The sequence below is a fragment of the Delphinapterus leucas genome, chromosome 10, assembly GCF_059928025.1.
Source record: "Delphinapterus leucas isolate spDelLeu-1000000601 "Yukka" chromosome 10, BTC_Dleu_Yukka2, whole genome shotgun sequence".
NCBI lineage: Eukaryota > Metazoa > Chordata > Mammalia > Artiodactyla > Monodontidae > Delphinapterus > Delphinapterus leucas.
Genome location: NC_143138.1, coordinates 70,046,868 through 70,072,852, shown reverse-complemented (window position 1 = coordinate 70,072,852; position 25,985 = coordinate 70,046,868). Strand labels below are relative to the sequence as shown.

At 48.5% G+C, this 25,985-nt stretch overlaps 3 protein-coding genes across 8 annotated transcripts in view; 2 read left to right on the top strand and 1 right to left on the bottom strand.

The window, feature by feature from the left end:
* Positions 1 to 16,518, top strand: part of ACTR8 (actin related protein 8) — a 29,560-nt gene extending 13,042 nt beyond the window's left edge. For 3 of the 6 annotated variants that reach the window (XM_022572850.3, XM_089919475.1, XM_089919478.1), the window contains exons 12-13: positions 684 to 847; positions 1,665 to 2,025. In XM_022572850.3, coding sequence (XP_022428558.1) covers positions 684 to 847; positions 1,665 to 1,808 — 308 coding nt within the window. In that variant the 3' untranslated portion in view covers positions 1,809 to 2,025. Of the gene's footprint in view, positions 1 to 683; positions 848 to 1,664; positions 2,026 to 3,435; positions 3,455 to 3,499; positions 6,530 to 7,208 lie in introns of those variants that run through there. The other 3 variants (XR_016394736.1, XM_089919477.1, XM_089919476.1) reach the window with 3 other exon arrangements.
* Positions 486 to 14,601, bottom strand: IL17RB (interleukin 17 receptor B). Its single transcript, XM_089919479.1, is given in 8 exon segments — positions 486 to 5,986; positions 7,198 to 7,348; positions 8,550 to 8,597; positions 9,623 to 9,695; positions 10,416 to 10,554; positions 12,031 to 12,055; positions 12,058 to 12,080; positions 13,914 to 14,601. Coding segments are annotated over 8 exon segments (1,188 nt in total). The 5' UTR covers positions 14,086 to 14,601; the 3' UTR covers positions 486 to 5,429.
* A 252-nt stretch (positions 16,519 to 16,770) lies between the features above and the next one.
* CHDH (choline dehydrogenase) overlaps positions 16,771 to 25,985 on the top strand; it is a 77,311-nt gene continuing 68,096 nt past the window's right edge. The window contains exon 1 of the mRNA XM_022572860.3: positions 16,771 to 17,119. The gene's annotated coding sequence lies outside the window, so the exon portion shown is untranslated. The remainder of the gene's footprint in view (positions 17,120 to 25,985) is intronic.

Sequence of the window (25,985 nt, the reverse complement as noted above, 5' to 3'; positions counted from 1 at the left end):
AAGCTTTTGAGCAAAAGAAAAAAAAGGCTATTAAGCATCTGCTTGGCGCCTGCATTGTCGGGTGTTAGGGTCTGGCTCCTGGCCTCGCTGGGCATGGAGCCTCGTGGAAGAGACCCAAACAAGTCAGCTTACCACACAGAGGTGAAATCACAACTGTGCAGGTGCTACAAAACTGAACTAAAGGGTTCTGACTGACAGTGTCTGATTGAGGCACTTAATAAGGAGTTTTTACTCAGGAGGAGCTGTGGAGGGCGGGCAGGCAGGGAAGGCTTTCCTGAGGAAGAGCCATTTGAGAGAGAGGGAGCTAGGGGGAGAGTGAGGTGTTACCTTGGTATTCCAGGTAGACGAAGAAGCCTGTGTTAAGGCCAGTGTGGCTGGAAAGCAGGATGTAGGGTGAAGCTGTGGGAAGTGGTGGGTACACACCACACTGGACTTTGTAGGCCCCCCTAGAGATTCTGGTCCTAATCCTGCTACTAGCAGGGTCGGGGGTGGGACAGCAACATGCTCACATTTGTGTTTTGCAAGGTTCCCCTGGTTGCGTGGTAGCATTGTCTAGGATGGGTTGGGAGAGAGACCTTTGAGAAGGCTCCTGCAGTTATCCAAGCAAGAGATGACGGTGGCTTGGCCTGGGGTGGTGGTGGATATGGAGAAAAAGCGTGGAAGGGATTTCACTGTCTTTGCAGCGTCTGATGAAGCCAAAAAGAAGATGTACAGCTCCATCCTGGTGGTGGGAGGCGGTTTGATGTTCCATAAAGCTCAAGAATTTCTGCAGCACAGAATTCTCAATAAGATGCCACCTTCATTCAGGCGAATTATTGAAAATGTGGATGTGATCACAAGGCCCAAGGTATGTTGTACACAGTGCAAGTTGTACTCTTGCCAGTGAAACAGCATTATTTCTAGTTGTAATGTATTGGACAGAGAAAATCCTGGGAGGCGTGGGTTTGTGTCTGGGGAGTTCTTAAGGGCTTGGAGCAAGTGGAAAAATTACTTTCAGCAGGTCACAGATGTGGTGAAAGGAGCTCTGGACTAGGGACTAGATTACTGGCTTTTAGTCCCTGCTGTGCCTTCCAAACTAGCATGACTGACTTCCGCCTTTGTCAAAGGACTGGATGGGGCAAGGAGAAGACTGACTGTTCTCACGCTGTCAGCCAGAACAATTCCATTTTATCTCTTTCATATTAAGAATCTCCTCCTGGTCCCTAGACCAGGTGATCTTCAGGGATCTTTTTGGTTTGAACTATCTTGGCAACCATAAACACAGGAATTTAGAAACAGATTGTGTCTGTATTTTATTATTCTCACTGACAATTCCTGGGAATATTTTTATTTAATTTTAATTCTGAGGGAGGGATTGTGGGATATATTTATTCCAGTCAAACTTCAAAATAAGTTACGTCCTTACATATGTTGCTGCCTGTAGGGACTCTTTGTGGAATAATAGTAAATAGTGAATAGTAGCATTTTCAGTAATAAAAACTAAAAAAATTTCTTGTGAGTTGAAATAGAAGATGTCTGTGGTTCATGGATCTTTCATGGGTCTTTAATGCAAGTTGAAAATCTGATTTATTCCATATTGACTCAGCAGGGTGTTTTCTACCCCCAAATTCAAGTAAATGTCTTGTCTGCTTACACTGAAATATCTTTGCTTATCACCTCTCTAGGACATGGATCCCCGGCTGATTGCATGGAAAGGAGGGGCAGTGTTGGCTTGTTTAGATACGACACAGGAGCTGTGGATTTATCAGAGAGAATGGCAGCGCTTTGGCGTGCGCATGCTGCGAGAGCGAGCTGCTTTTGTGTGGTGAAATGGACAGAAAAGCCACTGTTGAAGACCAACACATAACCTTGTGGTATAAGACTCTTATAGAACATTTATATTCTAATTTATTGACCTAGGTGCTTAAGTTTTATGAAAATAAATGAATTTTAACTTTTATGTTGAGAACATGACATTGGTGTAAAAAAATAAGCTGCTTTTGTAGTCAGGACATTTGAGAATAAACATGAACTTAGTCTTCAGTGGTAAACTCTCCTGCCCCTTCTTCAGGGTCTCTAACTCCCGATGATCTAAATTGTTGCAGTAGAATGGTTCTCAGGTGGTGAAGCCCTTCATTTAGGTTGGCTTCTGAGAGTCATCAGGCAGTCTCACATAACCATGAGGGGTGGGTGTGTCATTGTGTACCTGAATTGTGAGAAATGTCTGGTCACGCATTTTCCCTCTTATCTAGTACAGCAAGCACATGTGTCATGACCTGTGTATGCTGCTACAATTCCAAATAGGAAAGAAAGTTTTTTGTTTTTTTTAAATTTTCTCCTGTATTACAAAAAATATTGGGGCACATTCAGGTCTAGATTTCCAGAGGCAAAGATTTAAGGCTGGGCTGGCTGGCTTTTGTTACTGACATAATCTAGGGTGGGCTTGGGGAAGGAAAACAGTCATTGACCAAAACAGAACAGAAATGAAAACTCATTTGCTTCCTAAAGCCAGATAGAAATGATTTAGGTTAATGATTTTCTAATGTGTTGTACAGATAAACAAGGAGACTGCTGTAATTTCTAACTTAAGCATCAGGTCCCCAATTTTCCTTTACCTGAAAAATGAAGTGAAAGCTCTTGGAGTACTTTTTGTTCAGTATGATCAGTTGACCTCAATCTGTGAGCAGTCTGAACCAAAGTTTAAATACAGACAGCTATTACCACCAGTGGTCCAGGCCTTGGTGCAGCCTTCTGAGCCCCGGCAGAGGAAGGGAAGGAGGTTTGGAGACTGGAGCCAGCCAGCACAGCCTATGGGCTCAGAGACCTGGGAGGATGGGGAGGATGCCTGATTCCTGCCACTCCCTGCCAGGGACCATCTCGCTTCTCTAGAACTGAGGGTGGGAGTGGGGCTGGGGGAAAGACAAAAGTAGATGCAGATAAGAGATGCAGGTAAGTGGAATATAGAAACAGTAAGGACGGTTGCGGGGAACTTCCCTGGAAGTCCAGTGGTTAGGACTCGGCACTTTCACTGCTGTGGCCCCGGGTTCAATCCCTGGTCGGGGAACTAAGACCCCACAAGCTGCGCAGCATGGCCAAAAAAAAAAAAAAGGATGGTTGGAAGTTTTAGGACTTGGAGAAATGCTGTTACTAGAGCATTTTAAATAAATAGGATTATTTTGCATATCTGCTCAGTAGGTTGGAAACAAAGAAGAGTCTGCCAGTATTACAAAATTTTAATTTGCTAGTATTATTTGGGATGTTTGCCTTAAATTTGAAAATTGTATGCTTTTATGTTTTCAGTTTTTTAACAAAATAATTAAATTTATACAATACTGATTTTATGTTTCTGGGCTGTTTCAACACAGTTTAATACTGGCTACCTAGTTCTAAAAGCATAATGTATTTCTGTTTATAATAGTTTTTCACATAATAGCATATTGCTCTTATAACTGGTAGATGTTGATTCGGAGGAGGTTGGTTTCTGGTCCAAGTTTTGACATAAGCCGTCTTCTATTACTAGCACTTACAAGCACCGTGAAAACTGATCATGACAAGTAAGTGAGCTTTACCACATTAATTGTATTGCCTCAGGCATTGCTAAGTATTTGCTTGTGAACCTGGACACTCTATCCTTCCTTATTTTGGTCTTTATCTGTAAGACATGTATTAGAAGGAGTGGCATGGTCCTTTAAGGATAATCTACAAGAACAATTTAAGAGTCATCCACCTGAAACTGATCCACATTCTAGAGCAGATGCAGTCTTGCACTGTGCGAAAGAGACAAGCTTTCCTAGAAAAATATGGATGCTAATATAAACAACCTTTTTGTGACCTCTGCATTAAGAAAAAGATGCTTTGAGAAAAGTAAAAAGTTGGAAGACTTAAAACGCCACACATCTCTACATTCTGTAATTCTGTGGTAGATTCTGTTTTGTTTTTTGGTTTTTTTTTGCGGTACACGGGCCTCTCACTGCTGTGACCTCTCTTGCCGCAGAGCACAGGCTCCCGACGCGCAGGCTCAGCGGCCATAGATCACAGGCCCAGCCACCCCGCGGCATGCGGGATCTTCCCAGACCGGGGCACGAACCCGTGACCCCTGCATCGGCAGGCAGACCCCCAACCACTGCGCCACCAGGGAAGCCCTAGATTCTGTTTTTTATTTAAGTAAACCAGTGCAATAATTCATTTATAAAAAGACTAATTACTTCAAGAGGGCTAACTTCAACATACAAATTATTTTTGTTTTGAACACGGAAAGTTATGTAATAACCATAAAACTCTGAATTCTGACAGTGACTTCTAATAGGTAACTTTGGGCAAAAGTAGACATCAGCTCTGCAAGTGATGTATTTTGTTGTTGATGTTAAAAGTCACCTGTACAAGAGTCAGATAGGACATGAATCTAGTTCTGAGAGGGAGGGTCCTATGCAAATACCAAGTTTACAAGTGGTTCCACATAGAGTAGGTCATCTGGTCAGCAAAGAGAGGTTCAGCTTGTTATTCCCTATTTTTGTTATCTTAGAAATAAGGACTTGTGTGTGTAATAGAAGGTTTTTCACCTAAGAAGTTATTGAGTGAATTAGTGAGGACTCTTAGGTTTGGCATTCATTAATTAAACTTAGAAAGTTATAGATCTAAACAATTCTACCTACTCTGCAGAGCATGGACTATTCAAGACTGGATATTTGGCTGGGAGATGCTTTATCATTGATTATCTGAATGGTTATAGTTTGGTAAGTGTTTTTTTTTTTTTTTTTTGCGGTACGCGGGCCTCTCACTGTTGTGGCCTCTCCTGTTGCGGAGCGCAGGCTCAGCGGCCATGGCTCACGGGCCCAGCCGCTCCGCGGCATGTGAGATCTTCCCGGACCGGGGCACGAACCCGTGTCCCCTGCATCGGCAGGCAGACTCTCAACCACTGCGCCACCAGGGAAGCCTTGTAAGTGTTCTTGATTTTTAGGTGTGAAATTGACTTAGCTTTATAGTTATAAATTCAGTTTCTGTTCTTTAATGCCACAGTAGTTAGTAAATTTGTAACAATTTTATTAGCATAAAAACTTTTAATTACTAGACTAAGGTGTATGTATTCAGTTGTGAATCCTCCCTTACTTCCTTTTGCTAAAGCAGGTATACATATGGTTGACCCTTGAACAACACAAGTTTGAACTGGGCAGATTCACTTATGTAGATTTTTTCAATAAATACATACTACCAGTCTGCAGTTGGTTGAATCCACGGATGCAGAACCACAGAGACAGATAGTGGACTGTAAAGTTATACATGAATTTTCGACTGCACAGGGGTCAGCACCCCTACCCCCTGGGTTGTTCAAGGTTCAGCTGTAATCCTCCCTACAAGTAGCCTGTACGGTAAACTTCAGAATCATCACGGATGCTTTCCTCCTGTAATTGGAGCAGTAGGAAGGCTTTAAGGTCTCCTGCTTCGTGGCTGGGCTATGGGGAGGAGCAGCTGTAGTGGCAGGCGTGCACCCTTCTCCCTGTCGACACACGTTGTTTGGCATGGAGAAGCTCTGTGCAGAAAGCCGTAGCATCCTTCATGAGGCGGTATGTGGGGCAGACACTGAGCCCAGTGTCGTTGTCTTTGGTATCCTCTCTGAAATAGACCACCACGTATTTGTGCAGGTGAGTCTGGCTTCTCAGATCGCTGCGGAAGAGGTTAAAGGCGATGGGGAACAGGTCTTGGGAGTTCTCACAGGGGCTGCCCCCCCTCTTGCCACAGGTACCATCACACATGGTGTTATCATTGGAAAGAAGGAAAATGACCTTATCCGTGGCTTTCTTCTGAGTGGTAAGCCACTGCACGGGACCCGTCTCGGCTATTTTCTTTTTCTGCCATTTTTCAAGGATGACTTCACTTCTGCAGTGGTTTTAAATAAATTCAGTGAAGTAGCAGACTGTGTGATGGAAACATATTTCAGATGGGTAAACCACAAGAACCTTAATGGGGGGCAGTAGTGTGGTAGTAGAGAAGGAAGTCTTCTTGATCCTTTCTGTGGGGGAGAAAAGCATTTGTCATCTGTGGACAGCAAATAACAGGCTTTTACTCTAGTCTAAACTATCGCTGATAAATGATCCCTTGCTAGGGCACATCAGCTGAGCACCAGGGATGTTATTACTGCCAGAGAGGAAAATACCCCTGATGTTCCTTTTGTACACATCATCTGAAACACACCAGTGCTTAAACCTTAAAGATGCTTAAAAGATGTATTTTCTAAGTCCCTGTCACTGAATTAGTCCTCTTGATTAAGCCCGTAGCTTTGCAAATAAATTCATAGAAACTGTTCAGGTTTAAGGTACTCTGTTTCAGGTGGGTGGTTGTAAATTTAGTATTTTTAGTGCCATATGTGAACAAGGACAGCTGACCTCTCTGCCCTTCACATCACGTTTTAAGTTGGGTCAACTCAGTAGTTGTTCCATCTTCTACCTACAGGTGGTAGAGTTTCTTTACAGTTCCATAAGGTTAAGTGGTACCCCCATTTCAGCTGGAACTCAACTGGAATTCTGTCCTATACGTGTTAAGGAATGGAAACTAGGTATGAAACTAACGAATACAAGTCAAACAATAGCCATTAATATAAGTATTCTTAAGGTCAAAGTTTGACGTGGCTTGCTTACCTAAGAAAGAAAATGGGATTAATCTTGTTCTGTATACAACATCACAAACAACTCAAAGACTACATTTATATTTCCTTGTCTATGTGTGGAGGGGAGGAGAAGCAGAGGTTTTCAGTGGGCCGCCCTCTAGCTGTGTATCTATATAAATATTCTGATTTCTTATTCAAGTCTTCAGTGTTTTAGAGTTGGCAAGATCCTTAGAGTATATGAATCCAAATGAGTGTTGTTCTTATGCTTTGGAAGAATTACTTTTCAAAAGTAGGAACTAGCATAGAGTACCTATCACAGGTAAAATGTGATTTGTTATCAGCTATCTTTGGCCCATTACACTCGTTGTAGATGCCTCGATGGTAAAAAGAAAACAGGTGATAGCAGATCTGGAGTCCCAATCCCTGCTTTACCTTAGCGGGTGTGGTCCAGTCATTATATTAGTCTTTAGGAGAGCTCTGAGGCATTAAATAAATGTCTGACTCTTGTGTAATGCCAAAATGTGATTGCCTTTGGAGGAATCTCCTTTAAAAAAAAAAAAAAATCAGTGTTATTTCCTCATCTGCGTTTCTTTAAAGAACTGAATTATAACCCTTACCATGCCTCCAGGTCAGATAGATCCCAACCGCCAGCACCCACGTGGCCACCAGCAGAGCCGAGAGGAGGAGAGGCAGCCATCCACCCAGCACACTTCTGCCTGGAGAAAACAAAGCTCATTCATCTTTAGCAGAACAGAACCAAATTTATCTCTTATTTGGAAACTAAAACTTTTACTCAGTGCTTTGTGGAAGTTTTGGTCCCTTTAAAGCCAAGGGTCAGTAGATCTCCAGGGGGTCTGCAGATCAGTGTGTTTTTCCATAGAGTGTCCAGGTGTTTCATTAGATTCTCAAAAGGGAGAGGGGGCCCAGGAGGTTAGGAACAGTCCTCTAAAACCATTTTGGCCTCTTACTCCACATTTTCACTGTGGTAACCAGAGTTTACGTTCGTTTGTTTTTTTCTTTGCTGAATTAATGTTATTCTGGGTGCAATTACTTAATACATAATATGGATAGATGGCATTTTTAAAGGCTGTTTTGTCAGACTGACAGATGTGGGGGGTCATGCCACCTGGTTACGGGAATGTTGAGGATCAGTTAGGCTCCAGCGTGTGAAAGTGCTCAGGAATCCATAGGCACTGCGCCTACACAGCAGTCAGGATTGTTACGAGGTGGGTTTCTAAGACCAGCACCTTTTAACTTTTTTTTAAAAAATTAATTAATTAATTTATTTTTGGCTGTGTTGGGTCTTCGTTGCTGCACGCAGGCTTTCTCTAGCTGCGGCGAGCGGGGCTACTCTTCGTTGTGGTGCGCGGGCTTCTCATTGCGGTGGCTTCTCTTGTTGCAGAGCACGGGCTCTAGGCACGTGGGCTCAGTAGTTGTGGCTTGAAGGCTGTAGAGCGCAGGCTCAGTAGCTGTGGCACACGGACTTTGTTGCTCCACAGCATGTGGGATCTTCCCGGACCAGGGCTCGAACCCATGTCTCATGCACTGGCAGGCGGATTGTTAACCACTGAGCCACCAGGGAAGTCCCCTTTTAACTTTTGACCCCACCCCTGGGCTAGTTCTGGAAGCATTTTATTTGTCAACCTGCAGTGAAGGTACTAACATCGCTAAATCCAGAGAGACATTCTCCAGAACCAGCTGCTCTCAGGCACCAATGACGTGTGTCTCTTGGTGCCACTATTCCTAATTTGTTATCCAAATGTTTGTGTGGCCACAATGAATTACAGTAACAGCCAGGCCTGGGCCACTGAGATGGATAAGAAAGTCAGAAAGCAGTGAAATGCATGTTCCCTCATATACTCAGTCCCTTTACAGCCCTGACGTTTTTCAGCAGATCCTTGCGGCACTCTGAATATCAATTTTGCACCGTTGATTTTGTTTCCCTTTTGTGTATATCCTGCTTGGTCACGGATCTTGATTTCATAAATGAAGCACAGGTATGGAAATACGGAGTCAGCTAAGGAGAAATGAGGGGCTCAGCCTTATTTCTACTTTCACCAGAACTTCTCTTCCCTTTTTTTCTGGCTTCAACCCCTCTCTAGCATTGTAATAGGACATTTTTTTTCCTTGGTCATACGTCTGTCGCAAAGCCCTAAAATACAGACTAGTGACTCAAGACCAAACACCTTCTAAGACTCCTGAGCTGTGAACCTAAACTTTGTACATGTTGCTAAGATGTTAATTTCCTTATCTAAAAGGGTTAGGTCACATCCTAATACATATACAAATATGTCCTCCAAAAAACAGAGCAGTGGGACTCCTCTTGACCTAAGCCAGCGCTTTACGACATGTAAGCCCCTTGGGACTAGTAGAGTCTGGTTCCCTGGAAAAGGGGTGCAGTCCTAACGTGTTGATGGGTATCTGCTCCGCTGGGCATGTCTGAGCTCTGCCTGTATGTCCCGGGAATGAAGAACAAAAAGGCCCTTATGTCTTGGGTGTAGCTGTGTCCTACCGGGACCCTCCATGGCCCCACAGCATACACTCAGAGTGGAAAGAGCTGTGAGAGCACCTGCTAGCCCAACTTCCTGTTCTCCAGCGCAGTAAACTCAGTCCCCGAGGGGACAGAGTTGCCCTTCAAAGTTCATATGCTGATTGGGAACCCAAGCCTGCTGATTTCAAGTCCTTTGTTACTTCATTTTGCAGAGAAAATGGAGGCTTGGGATAATAAAATGGCTCAGAGTTCCTCTGTGTTTCTGTGACAGAAAATAGGAATAAAAGCACCTTGGAAAGTCAACAGCCACTCACAAAAGCAGAAGGGACCGTGACGATAAGGTCAGCTTCCTGACCTCACAACTGTGAAGGTGGAAGCTGGGATTCCCCATCAACCTCACATAATGGCGAGACTGCTGGCAGAAGCGAGCTGGGGAGAGAACTCATCTGCTCCAACTAGAAAGACTCCTCAAAGGCAACAAGTTGCAGTGCAGTGGGTCTTCAGTCCCTTCCCTTCTCCTTCCCTCTCCAGAGCATCTTGTTCAGCTTTACCTGGACCACAGCACTTTCACTTTCCCCAGTCCCTTGAACCACCACGGAAGTTCGAGTTAGTTCCTTCTGGTGCAGGTGAGTGAGATAAAAATCAAGAATTAGGAGCCAGGGACTTCCCTGGTGGCACAGTGGTTAAGAATCCGCCTGCCAGTGCAGGGGACACGGGTTTGAGCCCTGGTCCGGGAAGATCCCACATGCTGCAGAGCAATTAAGCCCATGTGCCACAACTACTGAGCCTGTGCTCTAGAGTCCGCAAGCCACAACTACTGAAGCCCTCATGCCTAGAGCCCGTGCTCGGCAACAAGAGAAGCCACTGCAATGAGAAGCCCGCGCACCACAACGAAGAGTAGCCCCGCTCGCCGCAACTAGAGAAAGCCCGCAGGCAGCAACGAAGACCCCAATGCAGCCAAAAATAAATACATTAAAAAAAAAAAAAGGTATTAGGAGCCATACGAATGATTAGATCAAAGACTGTCAGTGAAGACACCACTCTTCCCAAACTGACTTTGAACTCATTAGACTATGTGTGAGTCAGGATTCACTTCATACTTCTGAGACCTCTACCTTTGGTTGGTTTTAGAGTCAGAGGGATGTTTCCAGGGATGCTCCCAGGGACTTGTTTTTCTTTGTCTGAATTAATCAAAATAGCCCAGCATATTTGTACAGCAGACAGTTCTGCCTGTGCTCTCTCAAAAGAGAGCCTGTCCAGGAAATCTGCATCTTCAACAAGAGAAGGAGAGCTGGAGGTTGAGGACGGGGGTGGTGTTGAGGAAATGAAGGGGAAAAAAGTACCTCCAACACATAAGTCCCAATTACAGTGGTATTTTGTATGAGAGCCATATATCTGTTTCCAGGGGGACTGGTTGTAAAGTTCACTTCTACCATGGTCTCATTCTTCTTACAAGCAGTGATGTTTGGATCCCACAGACTTCCTGTAAGTTGAGAGAGAATCACAAGGCTGGAGTTGCAAACTCAGCCCTCATTTAAGTCCCCATAAGGGCTTGACAAAAACAGATGTACGTTCTGAGGCACACGTCCAAGAGATACTTATTCAACTACACAGTGTGCCTTTTATTTATCATCTCAAAGTAACCTGCTGCCCATGAAAGTTTAGTGACCCCATGTCACTGCTTTGCTGAAAACAGCTTCCCTGGGCTGAGGGTGGTGAGAGGCACAGGCTGGGTTTTACTACTCCATTCTATTCTCAACATCCATTTTGAGTGAAGGGCTGGGGTCAGGATTTCCTCCTTTCCGGGATGCGGGGCAGGAGCCACAGGTTAGGAGACATGTCTGAGTTTATAGAGCGAGGGAATTCAGCTAGAACTAGAACGCTCTGGGCTCCAGGAACTCCACCCATCAGGCCACTCTGCCCCAGCTTTACTGGATGTCAGGAAATAAGGAAATATCTCACGGCTTAGAAGGTACCCGGACAGGTCCACTCTGAGGAAAAGCTGGTGGTTTCATTCATGTGGCTTGCAAATCAGTGCTCGGTTAATTTCCAGGAACATGATATAGAATACCGTGTATTATTTTCCCCACCCAGGAGGCCATTTCAAGTCCCAGCTCAGAACTGTCTTTAGGAGTTGGGTTCTAGGACTGATTCGAGGCCCTCAGACCCCCTCACATCCCAGTGAGCTCCAACACTCCAGATCTCTCCTGGTGGGGGGCGAGAGAGGAGGCACAATGCTCCAAGTCTGCCTTCCAGCGAGGAGACGCGTGCACTCAGCCTGCTGGGGTTCATAGGGATGCCTGTGGGGTGGGGGTGCCTAAGAGGCAGGGACTGATCCCCCCCAAAACCACTAGCCTCATTAGCACCCTAAGACTATTACCCAGAAATGCACAGAAATCCTTGTAAACCCCTTGGAAGTTGGCCAGTTGGGACTGATTTTCCTGAAGGGGCTTATTTAAAAATGCGAAAGATGGGGGCAGGTTCTAACAGTCTGGCCTGTAGGATGTGGACCCCTGTGAGGTCACAGGTTGACGGCCTGCTTCTAGGTCACTACTTTAGCTAACGCTCCCACCTTGAATGTTTGCACGTCCAAGCAGAAGGTGTGCAGAGTCCCCGTGACCACAGTTCAGTGGTACTGGTGTCTGAGCAGGTGGGGGACTTACAGATTCCCATCCAGGCAGGAAGGGCCTTTGGTTTGGGCTAAAATGTTACTTTAACCAAGGGAGCAGGGTGTTTTTTTTTCTGTGACTTGCTCACCATATAAACCTACTAAGAGTCTGTCCATCCCTGGGTTCAGTGGGCACGGCGCTGGCCAGGATCAGCCTTCACAGTCTGAGCAATTCGGATACATAACAGCCCCACTCTAGGCCTCAGTTCCTTCATCTTAAAAAGCTTGAGCTGCGCTGACTCACGGTATGAATTTCTTCTAATAACAAAAGCAAATGCTGTATTTACTTACCTGCCTCGATGCACTTTTTTTTTTGCATTTCATTATGTGGTCCAGGCAGCCTGGAAATTTGAATGAAAGTTTTTACATTTTAGAAGAAGGTATCTCTGCTCCACCCCCTTGCCAACAAGTGTGCATACACATATGCTTACCACACCTGTAATGAATTGTCAGACATTTCAGATATGAGGTCAGATAGCAGATTTAAATGAGATGCTAACATTATACTGTTAAACAGAAGATTATTCAGGAAGTGATAACCAGAGTCTAATTTAAATACAGCCTTTATCAAAACTATCTGTGATCCCCAAGAGAAGACTTAGAAACCAACCATTATTCAAAAATGAGATTTGGTAATATGTGTAGATACTGCCCCTTCCAGGAGGTGGAGCTTAATCCCACCCTATATCCCCACCCCAGGATGGGGTAGACTTAGTGATTTGTTTCCAAAAACTAAAATTTGGGAAAGGGAAAAATACTAGATTACACAGAGAAGCCTGGCAGACACCACTTAACCAGTGACAAAGGTGAGCACCACCTGTGACGTCCTGTGCATGTCACCCACCCCTGATAGAGTCATGAGAAGAGTGCTTCACCTCTGCGGAATTCTCACCAAACACACCTATATCCCCAGTCTAATCATGAGACAAACACCAGACAAACCCAGATTGGGTTTGCAGGATGTATGGCCATCATGCCTCAAGACTGTCATGATCTTGAAACACAGGGAAAGACTAAGAAACTGTCACAGATCAGATGAGATGAAGGAGACATGGGGGACTAAATGCCACTGAGACAGAAAGAGGACATTAATGGAAAATCAGGTGAAATCCAATAAAGTCTGGAGTTTAGTTCACAGAAATGTACCAGTGTTGGACTCGCAGTTTTGACAAATTGACCACGGTAATGTAGGATGTTAATGATAAGGGAAACTGGGTGAGAAGTATATGGGAACTCTTTGTACTAGCTTTGCAACTTTTCTATAAATCTAAAATTATTCCAAAATATAATTTAAAAAATAAGATTTAGTCTCATCAAGAAAGCTGGGCACTACTGTGTAGTAAATGATGTGATGCCAAGAATACACTGGACCACGACCAAGGAACAATGACAGATTGGAAATTGCCCCATTTGGCTTCGATGCTACACCTGGGACAGGGACAGGCATGGGATATAGAACAGGTGACCCAGCCGAGTGGGGGTGACGTGTGGGAGCTGCTGGGGCCGGGCACCATGCTGGACCTTCCTCACCCATGATCCCATCTCATCCTCACCCCAACCCCGTGTGTGATACTGCAGGTGTGACACCAGAGAGCTGATTGTGTGTCACAGAGCAAGGGAAAGAACCCAGCACTCGGTGCCACCTGCCTCTTCACCGCAGCTCAGGGGAGAAACGTACTGGAGTCTGTACATCCTCAGAGACCAGCCGCACGCTGTCAGACTACACAGCCTGCCAGGCAACTGAGGCTGGAACAAGCGTTTTGCATCAACAACAAAGAATGGCTAAAGTGCATCAGTCCAGAAGGACCAGAGTTTGACTGTCAGCTTCACTTCTGCATGTGTAACCAGGGCAAGTTACTTAAGTTCTCAGTTTCTTTATCTGTAAAACGGGGCTGTCCCAACCTTGGGATTGTTGACGGCTTAAGTGAGATGATGCGTGTCAAGTGCTCAATCAGTGCCTGACACACAGGAATGGGCTTTCCCCTCCATTTCACCTGACTTAATCCTCTCCTTGTGAGTGAGGTGCGGTTACTGTCATGTCCATATTACACACGAGGAAGCCGAGACTCAGCAAGGCCAAACGCCTTGTCCAGGGTACCTGGCTTCTCTGTACCAAACCACATACCAAAACAGGTGTCCCAGCAAGACAGTAAGAGAAGAGTGAGGAAATGTACCTGGTGAGGTGAAATTCACAGCCAGGGAGGGGCCGTCTTCATTCATATTTGCATTGGGGATGTTATGGGCCCCAATGAAATAGACTGTGTTCAGCTCTACAGGAAAGCCAATGTAGGAAAACGTCCACTGCAAGGCAAAGCGGGAAGCCCTGAATTTCCAAGTTCTTCTCATTTATAATTTCATTCCTTAACCTACTGCTGAAACTCATGTCTCTAGTCAACGTCTGCTAAGGAAATGGACCCCACACTGTTTGCCAGTGTATCTCACAGAATCAGAGAAGTGTAAAATTCTAGAGCCAGGATGTAATTTAAGTTCAGCTTCCCTCACTTTGCTGATGGGGAAACTGAGGCCCAGGGATGCTGACTTGCCCAAGGCACACAGCAGAGAAATGGCCCCAAATGGGATTTGAACCCAGGCATTCTGCTTCAGGCTCCAGGTTGTAGCTCTCAGCAGCCTGTTTGTGAGCACAACATCCACACCCCCAACAAAGGACCTGGATTAGTGGCAATTAGCCAAGTGTCTCCAAGTGCTTACTTTGACCTAGAAGATTCCCTCAGTCCTTCAAGGCACAGGGGACGAAAAGAAACCGAGTGCCATGTTGAATACGGTCAAACCACAAGCTTTCATTTGCCAATTAGGCAAAACACCATCTTTTTCCTTAAATGCATACATAAGGGATGAATGCTGAGCTGGTTCCACTTCACAGTTTGAGGGAGACTACATGGCCCCATGGTAGGCTATGATGGGCCATAGATTAACCACTAGTACACTTGACCCTCAAGCCTGGCCATCACCTCCCTTAAAGACCAGAGGTGGGTTTTTTACCCCTCTCTACACCTCAGCCGTCTCTGCTACAAGCAGGGGATAACTCTAGACCACCATGAAGGTCCCTTCACACTCTAATGTTTAACTGCAGGCTTTCAGGACAGTCTAGAATATTTATTGAGTTTTCCCAGGTTAAGGACTGGCTATGCCAAGAAGATAAGTAGAAGAGTGCAGTCCATGGTGCCTTTCCCAGGTGCTTTAAAAAATTCTTCTTCTAATATAAAAGGACTCACCTGAGATATTTACAAAATCATAACGCAACTATGATTTCATCATGTTATCTTTTAAAAAGAACTTTTAGGGCTTCCCTGGTGGCGCAGTGGTTAAGAATCCGCCTGCCAATGCAGGGGACAGGGGTTCGAGCCCTGGTCCAGGAAGATCCCACATGCTGCGGAGCAGCTAAGCCCGCGTGCCACAACTACTGAGCCTGTGCTCTGGAGCCCGTGAGCCACAACTACTGAGCCTGCGTGCCACAACTACTGAAGCCCATGCTCTGCAATGAAGAGTAGCCCCCGGTCTCTGCAACCAGAGAAAAGCCCGCACTAGCAATGAAGACCCAATGCAGCCAAAAATAAAATCAATAAAATATATAAAATTTATTTTAAAAAATAATAAAGAGAACTTAAAAAAATAAATGATATCATCAGTGTCTAAGAAAGGCCAGTATTAAATCCTTTGGAGTTAACTGCTCATGTCTTTTTATAAGAAAAAATAATTAGTACTTTGGTTTTGTAATAAAATACTGGACCTAAAAGGCAGCTGCAAGTTCCAGTGACATGACACAGCGTGGTTAAGTCCACCAGCTCTGGAACCTGATCCTTCACAGCCTCAACATGTCTAAACACCTTGTATGACAGAAGGCAAGACTTGATAGTTTGAGTAGCCTGAGTTGGGTGAAATTCTCAGTCGCTCATCTTTGTCTTTTTAAAGCTGAACTCCAAGGGATATCATCAGGCAGCTTTTTAAACAAATGAGCCACCATACTGGGAGCTACGTTCTTGTCAAAGGGCTGGTGAGACAAATTTTAGGAAGAAGCAAAGCAACGGCTCTAAACTTTACAGAGTTCAAGCTGTTGGCCTAACAGCAGCTACTGCAAAGGCAATGAATTCTTCCTCTAGTGGAAAAGGCCAGGGAGTGAGGGGATGGGCTCCGAACTGAGACAGAGGACAAGGAGAGTAGCTGAAGACATAAGGGCAGGGAATGGGGTTTGTCTTTCCATCACCAAGTAACACCAGGCTTTTATGCTATGTGCTATGCTAAAAGGGCAGCAATATAGCTTCAAATGCTATTTCGCAGATGAGCTTTTCTTTAATGACCCAGAAGATTCTCTCAGTCCTTCAAGGCACAGGGGATGAAAAGAAACCTGCAGTAGAGTTCAGGAGCTTAGCTCTGAGGACAAGGGCCCCAGTACAGCGAAATTAACAGGGCAAAAAAGGCGAGTGGAATGGAGAAGGAGCTCTTGTGCCCCCAAAGAGGACAGACCTCAAGACCCCAGGCAATAACAATAGTGAAAACCTACTATGTGCCAGGCTCTTTGCTGCTGCCTTGCAGGCCCTATCGCTGTCCTTCACTAGATCCTGGTAAGTTAGGTATGACCCTTCCTTACACAGATGAGGACAAGAGGCTCCGTGAGCATAAATGGCTAAATCAAGAGCACATGGTGGCATGCGAACCCAGGTTTGTCTGATTCCCTTGCCCCTGACTCAAGCAGCCCGACGCCCGGTGCCCCAGAGCATGCACACGCGTCCCCTACAGACGGCCCTCCGCGAACGCCTTGGAGAAGCATGAGCTGACGGGTGGGACGAATTTGGGTCCGGGCTCGAGGGAGGGGAAAGCGGGAGGGGGCGCGGATGTGGGCTTACCGGCTCCGGAGGCATGGCACCGCAGCACAGCGCGGCCAGGCTCAGCAGTACTAGCGCATCGCGGGGCCACTGCCCGCCACCGCTCGTAGTCCCTGCCAGCCTTCGGCCAAGCTCTTACCCCGGCGGCCGGGGCCACACCTCCGGGCTCCGCCTCCCCCAGCACCGCCCAGGTAGGGGCGGCCCCCTGGCGCCCTTCCTGGGTAGGGAAAGAAGTGCCCCGGCCTGCAGGGGCCGTGAGGGATGCCTGGGTCCGAGCGGCTCTCCAGCAACCGCGCACGCGCCGGCTCAGCGCACCCGTGCGAGCAGTGAGCCAGGTGCACGAGTGCACGCACGCCCCGCTCGCCCGAGCCCGGCGGGCCCGCCTGGCGTCCGGTCCCCTCCCGGAGCAGGTCGGTCCGAGAGGCCCGCGGTGCCCCTCCTGGCCGCCCGGAGCGCGCGGAGCGCCGGCGCCGCCAGTTAAAGTGTAGCGGGGCCGGGCCGCCGCCGACCGTCCCTGCACTCTGGCCGAGCTGCCCACGGTGAGTAGCGGGGACGCGCTAGACCCCGGGTCCACCCGCCCCGAACGGCCCCGGCCGCAGCCCGGAGGCCCCAGCGGCCTCGGGCCGAGAGGTCGGGTGGGTCCGGAGGACCCCGGCCGGACGCCGAGGCTGGGGCTCCACCTGACGCTACGGCTGAGCCCCCGGAAACTAAAACAGTGGGACGGGGAGAGCAAAGCCTCACTGAGTTCTTCGCGGGAGTTAGTTCCTCGTAGGAACTAAGTTATATGTAATTCGTGTAACAGAAACCCTCCCTTTCCCTGGGTGTTCTGGTCAACGTATGTTTTCACAAAATGAGGCCTGACACTAACACTTCAGTCTCCGGAGGCGGAAGCCTTCACCCTTTGGGTCTGGAGGCGGGTTTTTGAGTTTCCTTGAGCTCAGGATTTATGAGCAGCGTTAAATGCAAATTTTGGGCCCGCCTTTCAGAGAGCCAGCCCAGCCCCTCAGGTCCAGCAGGGTCCGGAATCTGCATTTAACTTGACATGGCTGGCAATTCTGCGCAGGTGGACCAGGACCATCCTTTGAGGCACGGTGGTTTGGGGGAAGGTTAATAAAAATCAGCTGGGCCAACAGCAGATCAGAGTGCTTGGAACTTTGCTGCTTCAGCTGCCTGGGTTTGCAAAGGACAAGGTGGGGGTGACCAACTCAAGGTCCCTTAAACTTGTAGGCCAAGTTAGCTTCATTCTTTACATGAGACCAAGGCCTAAGGAGGAATGAAATTGTCAGCTGGTGCGAGGTTGACTTAGTCAAGCAGCTCTTTTGCTGAGGTCCTGTGCACCAGGCCTGGCCCACCTGCCTGAGTAAGATTTGGGCCAGCATGGAGTGGGCCCAGCTAGAGCTGGGGGCTGTGGCATGCACACATGTAGGTTTCAGGTGATGCTTCCAGAGGATTGGTCTGGTTTCTAACCAAGGAGAGTGGCTCAGGTGAGGCTGTTGCCTCACCCATGCCTGGGGCTGGGCCACCCTGGGCCCCTCGCTCAACCTCTCTGAGTTGCTTTGAGCCCTGGGGTCCCAGAGATCATTTGCAGCTCTAATAGTTGTCTTTCTTCTGAGCAAACACGTGCAGGGTGCCAGCCCTGGGGTGCAAAGGTGCCTTTGGACTGAGGAGGAGGGCGGTGAGAGCATGTTCCAGGGCACATGTGCCCAGCCTGCTGTGGAAGCGCAGATGCAGACAGCCTCATTTTCCAGCTCTTGAGATCGTGAACTTTATCCCATGGTGCAGAGGAACCACGGCAGACGTCTTGGTGGTGGTCAGTTTTCAGTTTTAGAAAGCCCACCTGGGTGGCTATGCCAGGCTGTGGGAGGCCAGTCCCTCTGAGACCAGCGAGGAGGCAGGTGCTAACCAAAATGCGTTCACTGGACAAATAGCCGAGTCCCTGTGGGCCAGGCTTCGAGCTGTGCCAGCTCTACAGCTGGCCCCAAAGCAGGCCCTGCTGCAGGAGCTTGGGCTGTTGAGTGTGAGGGCTTTGGGGACAACCAGGGATGCAGAGGTTAGTCCTCTATCTGGAGATAGAGTTTGTGAGTCAGACATTTATAGGGGTGGTAGAGAAGGGAGGAGGATAGGTCCCCGGGGAAGGAGAACTCCCTGGAGGTGAAGGCTAGGAGGGCCTGCACCAGGAAAACCCGAGAGTGAGGGGGCAGCCGAGGTGTCAGATGAGGCAGAGGGGCCAGGGGTGGCCTGGCCTGAGGTGGGCCCCTGGCTTAGGTCCTTGGCAAAAAGGGGTGAGACAGGCAGGGGAGGAGGAGTTTGGAGGTGGGAGTGGGGTGGTTTTCTTTCAAGAAAGGGCAAGGTTAAGATCGTTTCTCCAGGGGAAGAAGCTGGTGGGCAAAGGAGAGAGGAAATGTGAGGCCAGCATGGTGCCGAGGTGGCTGGGCTTCGGGTAGGAGGAGGGAACCTGGGCAGCAGGTGCTGGCCGTTGACTTGGGACACAGGCTGAGGGATCCCCCAGTGCCCTGGGTCCAGGGCTGCGTGTGTGTGGGCACAGAGGTGACACTGCCCTGGCCCTGGTTCTCTGATGCCCACGGCAGAACTGCAGAGTGGGCAGTCCCAAGGAGAGCCCTTCAGCCACAGCTGGTGTTCTCTGTGGGCCAGCGAGGTGTGCCTGCCTGTCTTTTCGGGGGGAAGGGGTCTGCTCTGGCTCAGAAGTTCCTTCCAAAAAGTGTCCCTCCACAAGAGGGCCTTGTTGGTTAAGCATGCAGCCTCCGAGGTGGCCTGCTGGAAGGAACACCATTTGTTTGAATGCCTAAGTCCAATAGTGTCGTGGCTTTAAACAGGAGGCAGGGCCATTGCGGGTCAGGAGGTCTCAGCTTCCTCTCTGTCTGTAACCTCTGGAAGTCACTGCCCTTCTCAGAGCCTCAGTTTCCTTTACTGTAAAGTGGGCGGATGAGACAGTGTAATGGCAGTGAGGTGACTCAAGTCCGTGAGGGAAGTGCAGATGCTCTGATCTTCCCCCTTTGGCCATGAATTCTGCTGGGTCTAGGTTTCTGAAAGAGCCACTGTGCAGTGTGCCTTCAAGTCTTGGTATTTAGGAGGCGCTTGTGAAATGCTTGAATGAACGAATGAATGAGTGCGTACCTTCCTCCTAGGCCGGCACCAAAGCCTGCCTGCCCAGGAGAGCTGGTTTGAGTTTCTTCCTCCTCTTCCTCCTCTTCCTCCTCTGGTGGGGTGAAGGGCACCTCTCCTGGAGTCTGGAAGACCACTTTGTCTAGTACCCATGGCTGTGACCCCAGAACCCCTGGGACAGGTTCTGTGCCGCTGCTGGGGGGTGGAGAGACCAGGGTTCCAGATCCCTGGCCGTGCTAGTTACTCCCCAGTGCCAGCCTCGGATGAGGCTCTGGTTGTCCTGGGGCCTCAGTTTCCCCATCCATAACATGAAGCTGACATCAGCCCTCGTGGCCTGGCAGGGCTGTTGGGAGACTCTGAAGAGGTGGGAAAAAGCTGAAGGACTTAAAAGTGCTGTGTAAATTTAGGGGCAGGGGAGGTGGGACAAGAAATAAACAAATGATCTCCACGGCCCAAATAGGGAAATTCCTTTGGACCCAAGTGCAGCGATGCCCGCAGGCTGTCGCTTTTGTCAGACCTTTGTTTCTCTGTCCTATGCGTCAGCAAGGGAACAAGACCATTAGGGTTGTTGACATGTCCCAAGCCCAGTCTCCACCCACACAGGTGGAATTTTCCACTTCTTCTGTTTTTTCAAATATTAATCAAGGCCCCAGCCAGTCCACAGTGGACCCATTGTCTCATGAAGAGCAAGCAGTTTCTGGCAAACACTGGCCACCTCCCAGGGCCCCGGAAGCCCCCCCGAGCTGGGACGGGTGCTGTTGGGAGCACCCCGCCCTCGGTACCACCCTCCCCCCGCCACCCAGTGTTCTGCTCCAGCTGGTTGAGTTTTGCAGAGTCCGTGGCCATGCCTGCTTTGAGCCAGGGACCCTGAGGCCACACTGAGAGCTTGCCCCCTGCTCTCAGTGGGGCCGTGGAGCCGCAAACGGTTTCTCTGCTCCAGTGAGGAGGGCTGGCCCAGGAAGGCCCACAGACGCAGGCCACGGTGTTAAGTCCATGTTAACACTACCCCTGCCAGTTCCTAGGGCGAAACCCCATGAGGCCACAGCCCGTGTGTACTTGCACCAATCTTCACATGCGCTGTCACACTGGCACCTGGAAGAAGGTCCAGAATGGAGAGGAGGCTGGTTCTGTTTTTCTCTCAAAGCCGCATCTGTATGTGGGTGACAGAGTCGGCCTCCCAGAGCTTGAGGGAGGATTACTGGAGATGTCAGGGGGTAGAGCTGTGGGCATGTGTGGGACTCATGGCAAAGGGGCAGCCACCTATCTCTCCATCAGTGATACTTGAAACCAGGGTCCGTGGATGCTGGTTGATGTCCTACACTAGTCTTGGTGCCTGATTGATTCCTGCACTTTCGTTCAGTGATGGAGCTGTTCGTAGTTGACACAGGGAAGCAGTGGGCGTTTTTAAGCAGCTCACCTGGCAGTCCGTAAGGCCCTCTGCCGCTAAGCCCCTCCAGAAGCTTGAAAGGGACACAGTAGCGGGCATGTGTGGGAAAGTTGGCTGACTCATATCTCGCCGCTGGTTTATAAAAGAAAATGAGCTGGCTACCTGCAGGGCTGCTCCCAGGTGTGATCTGGCGTCCCTGTCCCTGCCATGCCGTGGCTGGATGGCGCTTCGACAGGGGGTCGCTTAGCACCTCCAGGACCTTGCTGGCCTTCGGAGGAGTGTGTCTCCGAGCCTGTCGTAGTGCCTGAGTGAACACGGATTAAAGATCAAGCAGGCCTTGCATTTCTCTAATGATTAGTGATGTTGAGCATCCTTTCACGAGGTGTCACCTCACACCAGTCAGAATGGCCATCATCAAAAAATCTACAAATAATAAATGCTGGAGAGGCTGTGGAGAAAAGGGGACCCTCTTGCACTGGTGGTGGGAATGTAAATTGATACAGCCACAATGGAGAACAGTATGGAGGTTCCTTAAAAAACTAAAAATAGAACTACCATACGACCCAGCAACCCCACTACTGGGCATTATACCCTGAGAAAACCATAATTCAAAAAGAGTCATGTACCACAATGTTCATTGCAGCTCTATTTACAATAGCCAGGACATGGAAGCAACCTAAATGTCCATCAACAGATGAGTGGATAAAGAAGATGTGGCACATATATACAATGGAATATTACTCAGCCATAAAAAGAAACAAAATTGAGTTATTTGTAGTGAGGTGGATGGACCTAGAGTCTGTCATACAGAGTGAAGTAAGTCAGAAAGAAAAATAAATACCATATGCTAACACATATTATATGGACTCTAATAAAAAAAAAGGTTCTGAAGAACCTAGGGGCAGGACAGGAATAAAGATGCAGACATAGAGAATGGACTTGAGGATATGGGGAGGGGGAAGGGTAAGCTGGGACGAAGTGAGAGAGTGGCATGGACATATATACACTACCAAATGTAAAACATAGCTTGTGGGAAGCAGTCGCATAGCACAGGGAGATCAGCTCGGTGCTTTGTGACCACCTAGAGGGGTGGGATAGGGAGGGTGGGAGGGAGACGCAAGAGGGAGAGGATATGGGAATATATGTATAGCTGATTCACTTTGTTATACAGCAGAAGCTAACACACCATTGTAAAGCAAATATACTCCAGTAAAGATGTTAAAAAAAATAAAAAGTAAAATAAAAAAAAAGATCAAGCAGTCCTGGCAGCTGCTGCTCTCTGCCCTCTGCTTAGCCCTGTGTTTGCAGCAGATGCCAGAGTCGGTGCCTCGGATGGTGGGAAGGGACGCTTTGTCCTGGGACCTTGGACAAGTCACCTCAGAGCACGGGTCTGGGCCTCTAGGGGATTGATGTCCAGTCCATAATAGTGCATCTCACACTCCCTGTGGTGCAAGACCATGTTTGGTTTTTAAATTTTAATCTCACATGGGTTGATTTAAAAAATGTAATAAAAGTTGTTACAGTAAAAACAAAGATACATCACATTGAAGCTCATTATCTTATTAGGAGATGCAGCAGACATCAAGTCACTGTGTCAGATTGCTGGAAACGTTTCTAAACCCTGCCTTTTGATTCTGTGCTTATCTTCCGCAGACAGTCGAAAATAGCATGTGGGTTGGCCCTGGCCACAGAGCCTGAATCCTTCACATCTGGGTGTGAGGTGGTGTTTTTTAATCGAGGTTTTAAAAGCTGGTTGAAAATGTGCTTGAAGGAGGAAGCGGGTAGCAAACCTTTGTTGGACGCCCCGACTTCTGTGGAACAGGGTGGAGTCCATCAGCCTAGATCAGGCTCCTGGCCTCCAGTTTCTCCCACTCTGCCTTCATTCCCTCAGTCCTTTAGCAGAGAGATTTGAGATTTAAAACAGATAGCAACAACGAAAGCCCTTTTTGTTGTGGAAAATTTGGAACACACACAAAATTAGCCAGAAGAGAGTACTGAATTCCATATCCCATCCCCTCATGGGTGAACCTGTTTTGTCTGCCCCCCAGATCCCTGGGATTTTTAAAACCAAATCCCAAATATTGCTTTTTTTTTCTGTCCATCTTTCAGTAGGTATTTCTGAAACTGTCGTTTTAAACAACGTTACCACAGAACCAGTGTCACATCTGACAAACAATGACTTCTTAATGTCCTCAAATATCCAGTCACTGTTCAAATTCCTAGGACCTGAGTGAGATCCACACGTCATTCTCTCATGATCTGTGGATTTCCTTCCATCTCTCTCTGCCTTGTTTCTTTTTCACTTGAACTTGTTGAAGAAATGTCGGGCTTTCCCTTGGCCTGGATTCTGTGTGTGGGATCCCACGTTCCTCTGATCTTTGAATTTCCTCCAAATCGGTGGATTTAGAAGTGTGAGCAGATTCAGGTCTGGAGTTTTGGGTGAGGATATTTCATTGTGTTCTCTCATTCACACATATCTCATTCAGACATATGCAGAGGCGAGAAGGGAGGAGCTGCAAACATCAGAGGCCCCCGCAGAGGCTGGCACCCACTGTTGCCAACAGGAAACCCCCGGCCCAGGTCACACAGAAGTCCTGGCAGAGCTGGGGACAAAAGCCTGGCCTGTGGTTGGCATCATACTTGGGACTCCTCCCTGGGGTTTTCTTGGCATTCTGAGCAGTCTCTGCCCTGTCCTGTGTCCCACCCTCAGCACCAGGAGGGTGCAAGGACAAGTGGGCCCTGCCCAAGCAGCTGGAGTTATCTCCGAGGTAGCAACTGATTAGCTAATTCAAGAGAAGAGGGGAGAGTTTCTGATTCATTTGTTTATTCTGCGCCAAAATGTGGGAGATGAGAGTTTTAGGAAGAGAAACTTGACTTTTGAAGAAAATGAGTTTTTTTTAATGAAAAAAATTAAGCTACAACATACAGTAAAGTGTACTGATGGTGAATTTTTATCTGTATATGCACCCAGGTGATCATCACCTGGTCAGGATCCAGAATGTTCCTTGTGCCCCTTATTTAATTTAATTTACTTTATTTGTTTGCTGTGGCACGCAGGATCTTAGTTCCCCGACCACGGATCGAACCCCTGCCCCCTGTAGTGGAAGCACGAACTCTTAACCACTGGACCACCACGGAAGTCCCTCCCTGTGCCCCATCTAAGTGGCACCTCTCTCTGCCCCAGCACAGATGTCTCAGTTCAGTGTCCGCACCTCAGACTGCCCAGGTGTGGGAGCTGTAGGCTGCACGCCGGCCTGTCCCCATCCTATGTCTACTCAGCTAGCATTACAGAGTGCCACGCTCCGCGTTGGGGGCAAGGCCACAGAGCCTTTGGCTGGGGCGATGGGCCTTTGACAGCTCATTTCACTCTTAGGGTTGAGGTCTCAGTAAGTGGTACAAAGAGAAGTCCCAGGATGGATGTGGCCAGTGGCTGAGGAAGGCTTCTCAGAGGGAGCATTGGCTGAGCAGGGTCTGAGGGAAGGTGAGAAGTGACCCAGGTGCAAGGAGGTGGGGACCCCATACCTGGAAGAAGGAGCACACGTGCAAAGGACCAGGGTGGGTGGGAGGGTAGGTGGTCTGGGTGCCTGGAACCCAGAGAGTGAGACTCATGGTTGGGTGAGGGGTGATGGGTGAGGCGGGGGCAGGAGGCAGGGCTCCTGGGGCTGTGAGGAAGCTTGCTCCACCATCTTGGGAGGATGGGTGGCCTGGGCTGGAGGTGGGCAGTGAGGTTCCTATGCGGGGAGGGGGCAGCTGCCCAGGGTTCTTCGCTGGACCATTACTCCCCAGCCCGGCTACCTCTCTGACCAGACCCTTCCTACCTGGGCCACCACCCCAAACTCCCCTCCTCCCACCCCAGCGCTGGGCGATCAGGCTGCTATGCCATTGAGAAGGCTTTGCCAGGCTGCAGGGAAGCAGCTGAACTTTACCACTTCTTGGCCTCTACAGCCTTGGGTGGTGCCTTGTACCCTTTCCATGTGCTGACTCGGGTGACTTTTTAGCTCCCAGAATGTGGCTGTGTTGGGCGGGTCCTGCCTGTGACTTGAAAAGGGACAGGGGCTCCCCTCTCAGGCTTGTTTTCTTTTCTGTGATGTGGGACTGATGGTGATGGTGATGGTGATGATGGTGGTGATGAAGCCCACTCCCCCAGTGTCTGTGGGAGATTCAGTGTGTGATAACCCACGTGAAGCGCTCAGGATGGGTGGCTGCCCCTATTATGACTACTTTACTCATAACTCTGTTTGGTTTCGTGGCTTAATGGAGCTCCGTGAACAGACAGTGGCAGCTACGGAGCATTATTCATTTGACCCCCACAAAGCCCAGCCTAGAAGGTTGAGAACCTTGTCAGAGGTCTCTCAGGAGAGCAGGTCAAAGCCGGGACTAGAAGGCCAGATCAAAGGCAGGTGGCCTGCTCTGAATCCTCCATTGGAGAGCAACCCCTCAGAGACCCCCAGAAAGGCGAGGATGGCGGCGCCCTCCCCCCCTGCCCCACTTTCTGCAGTTCTCTCTCAGGATTGTCGGCACCACCTTGGCCCATGGGCTCAGAGACAGTGCCAACCTTGGGGCACCAAGGGGCTTAGTGCCCACGAGCAGCTGAGCTTTGTGCCTCGGTCTGCACAAGCCGTGTCTGTAGTGACAGGGCTACCCAGCCACTATGTAAATGGTTAACAGCATCCTTTCTTGTGACTGGGCCCTTTTTATGGCTCTGTCCCCCATGGGTGGACAGTAAGGTTTTCACCATTGTTTGCCAGCATAAACAACAACTCAGGACAGACCTCTAGGCTTGTTTTTTCACAGTTGTGCAGAGTTCTCTTTTGGTTAAATTCTTTTTTTTTTTTTTTTTTTTTTTTTTGCTTGCGCCATGCAGCATGTGGGATTTTGGTTCCCCAACCAGGGAT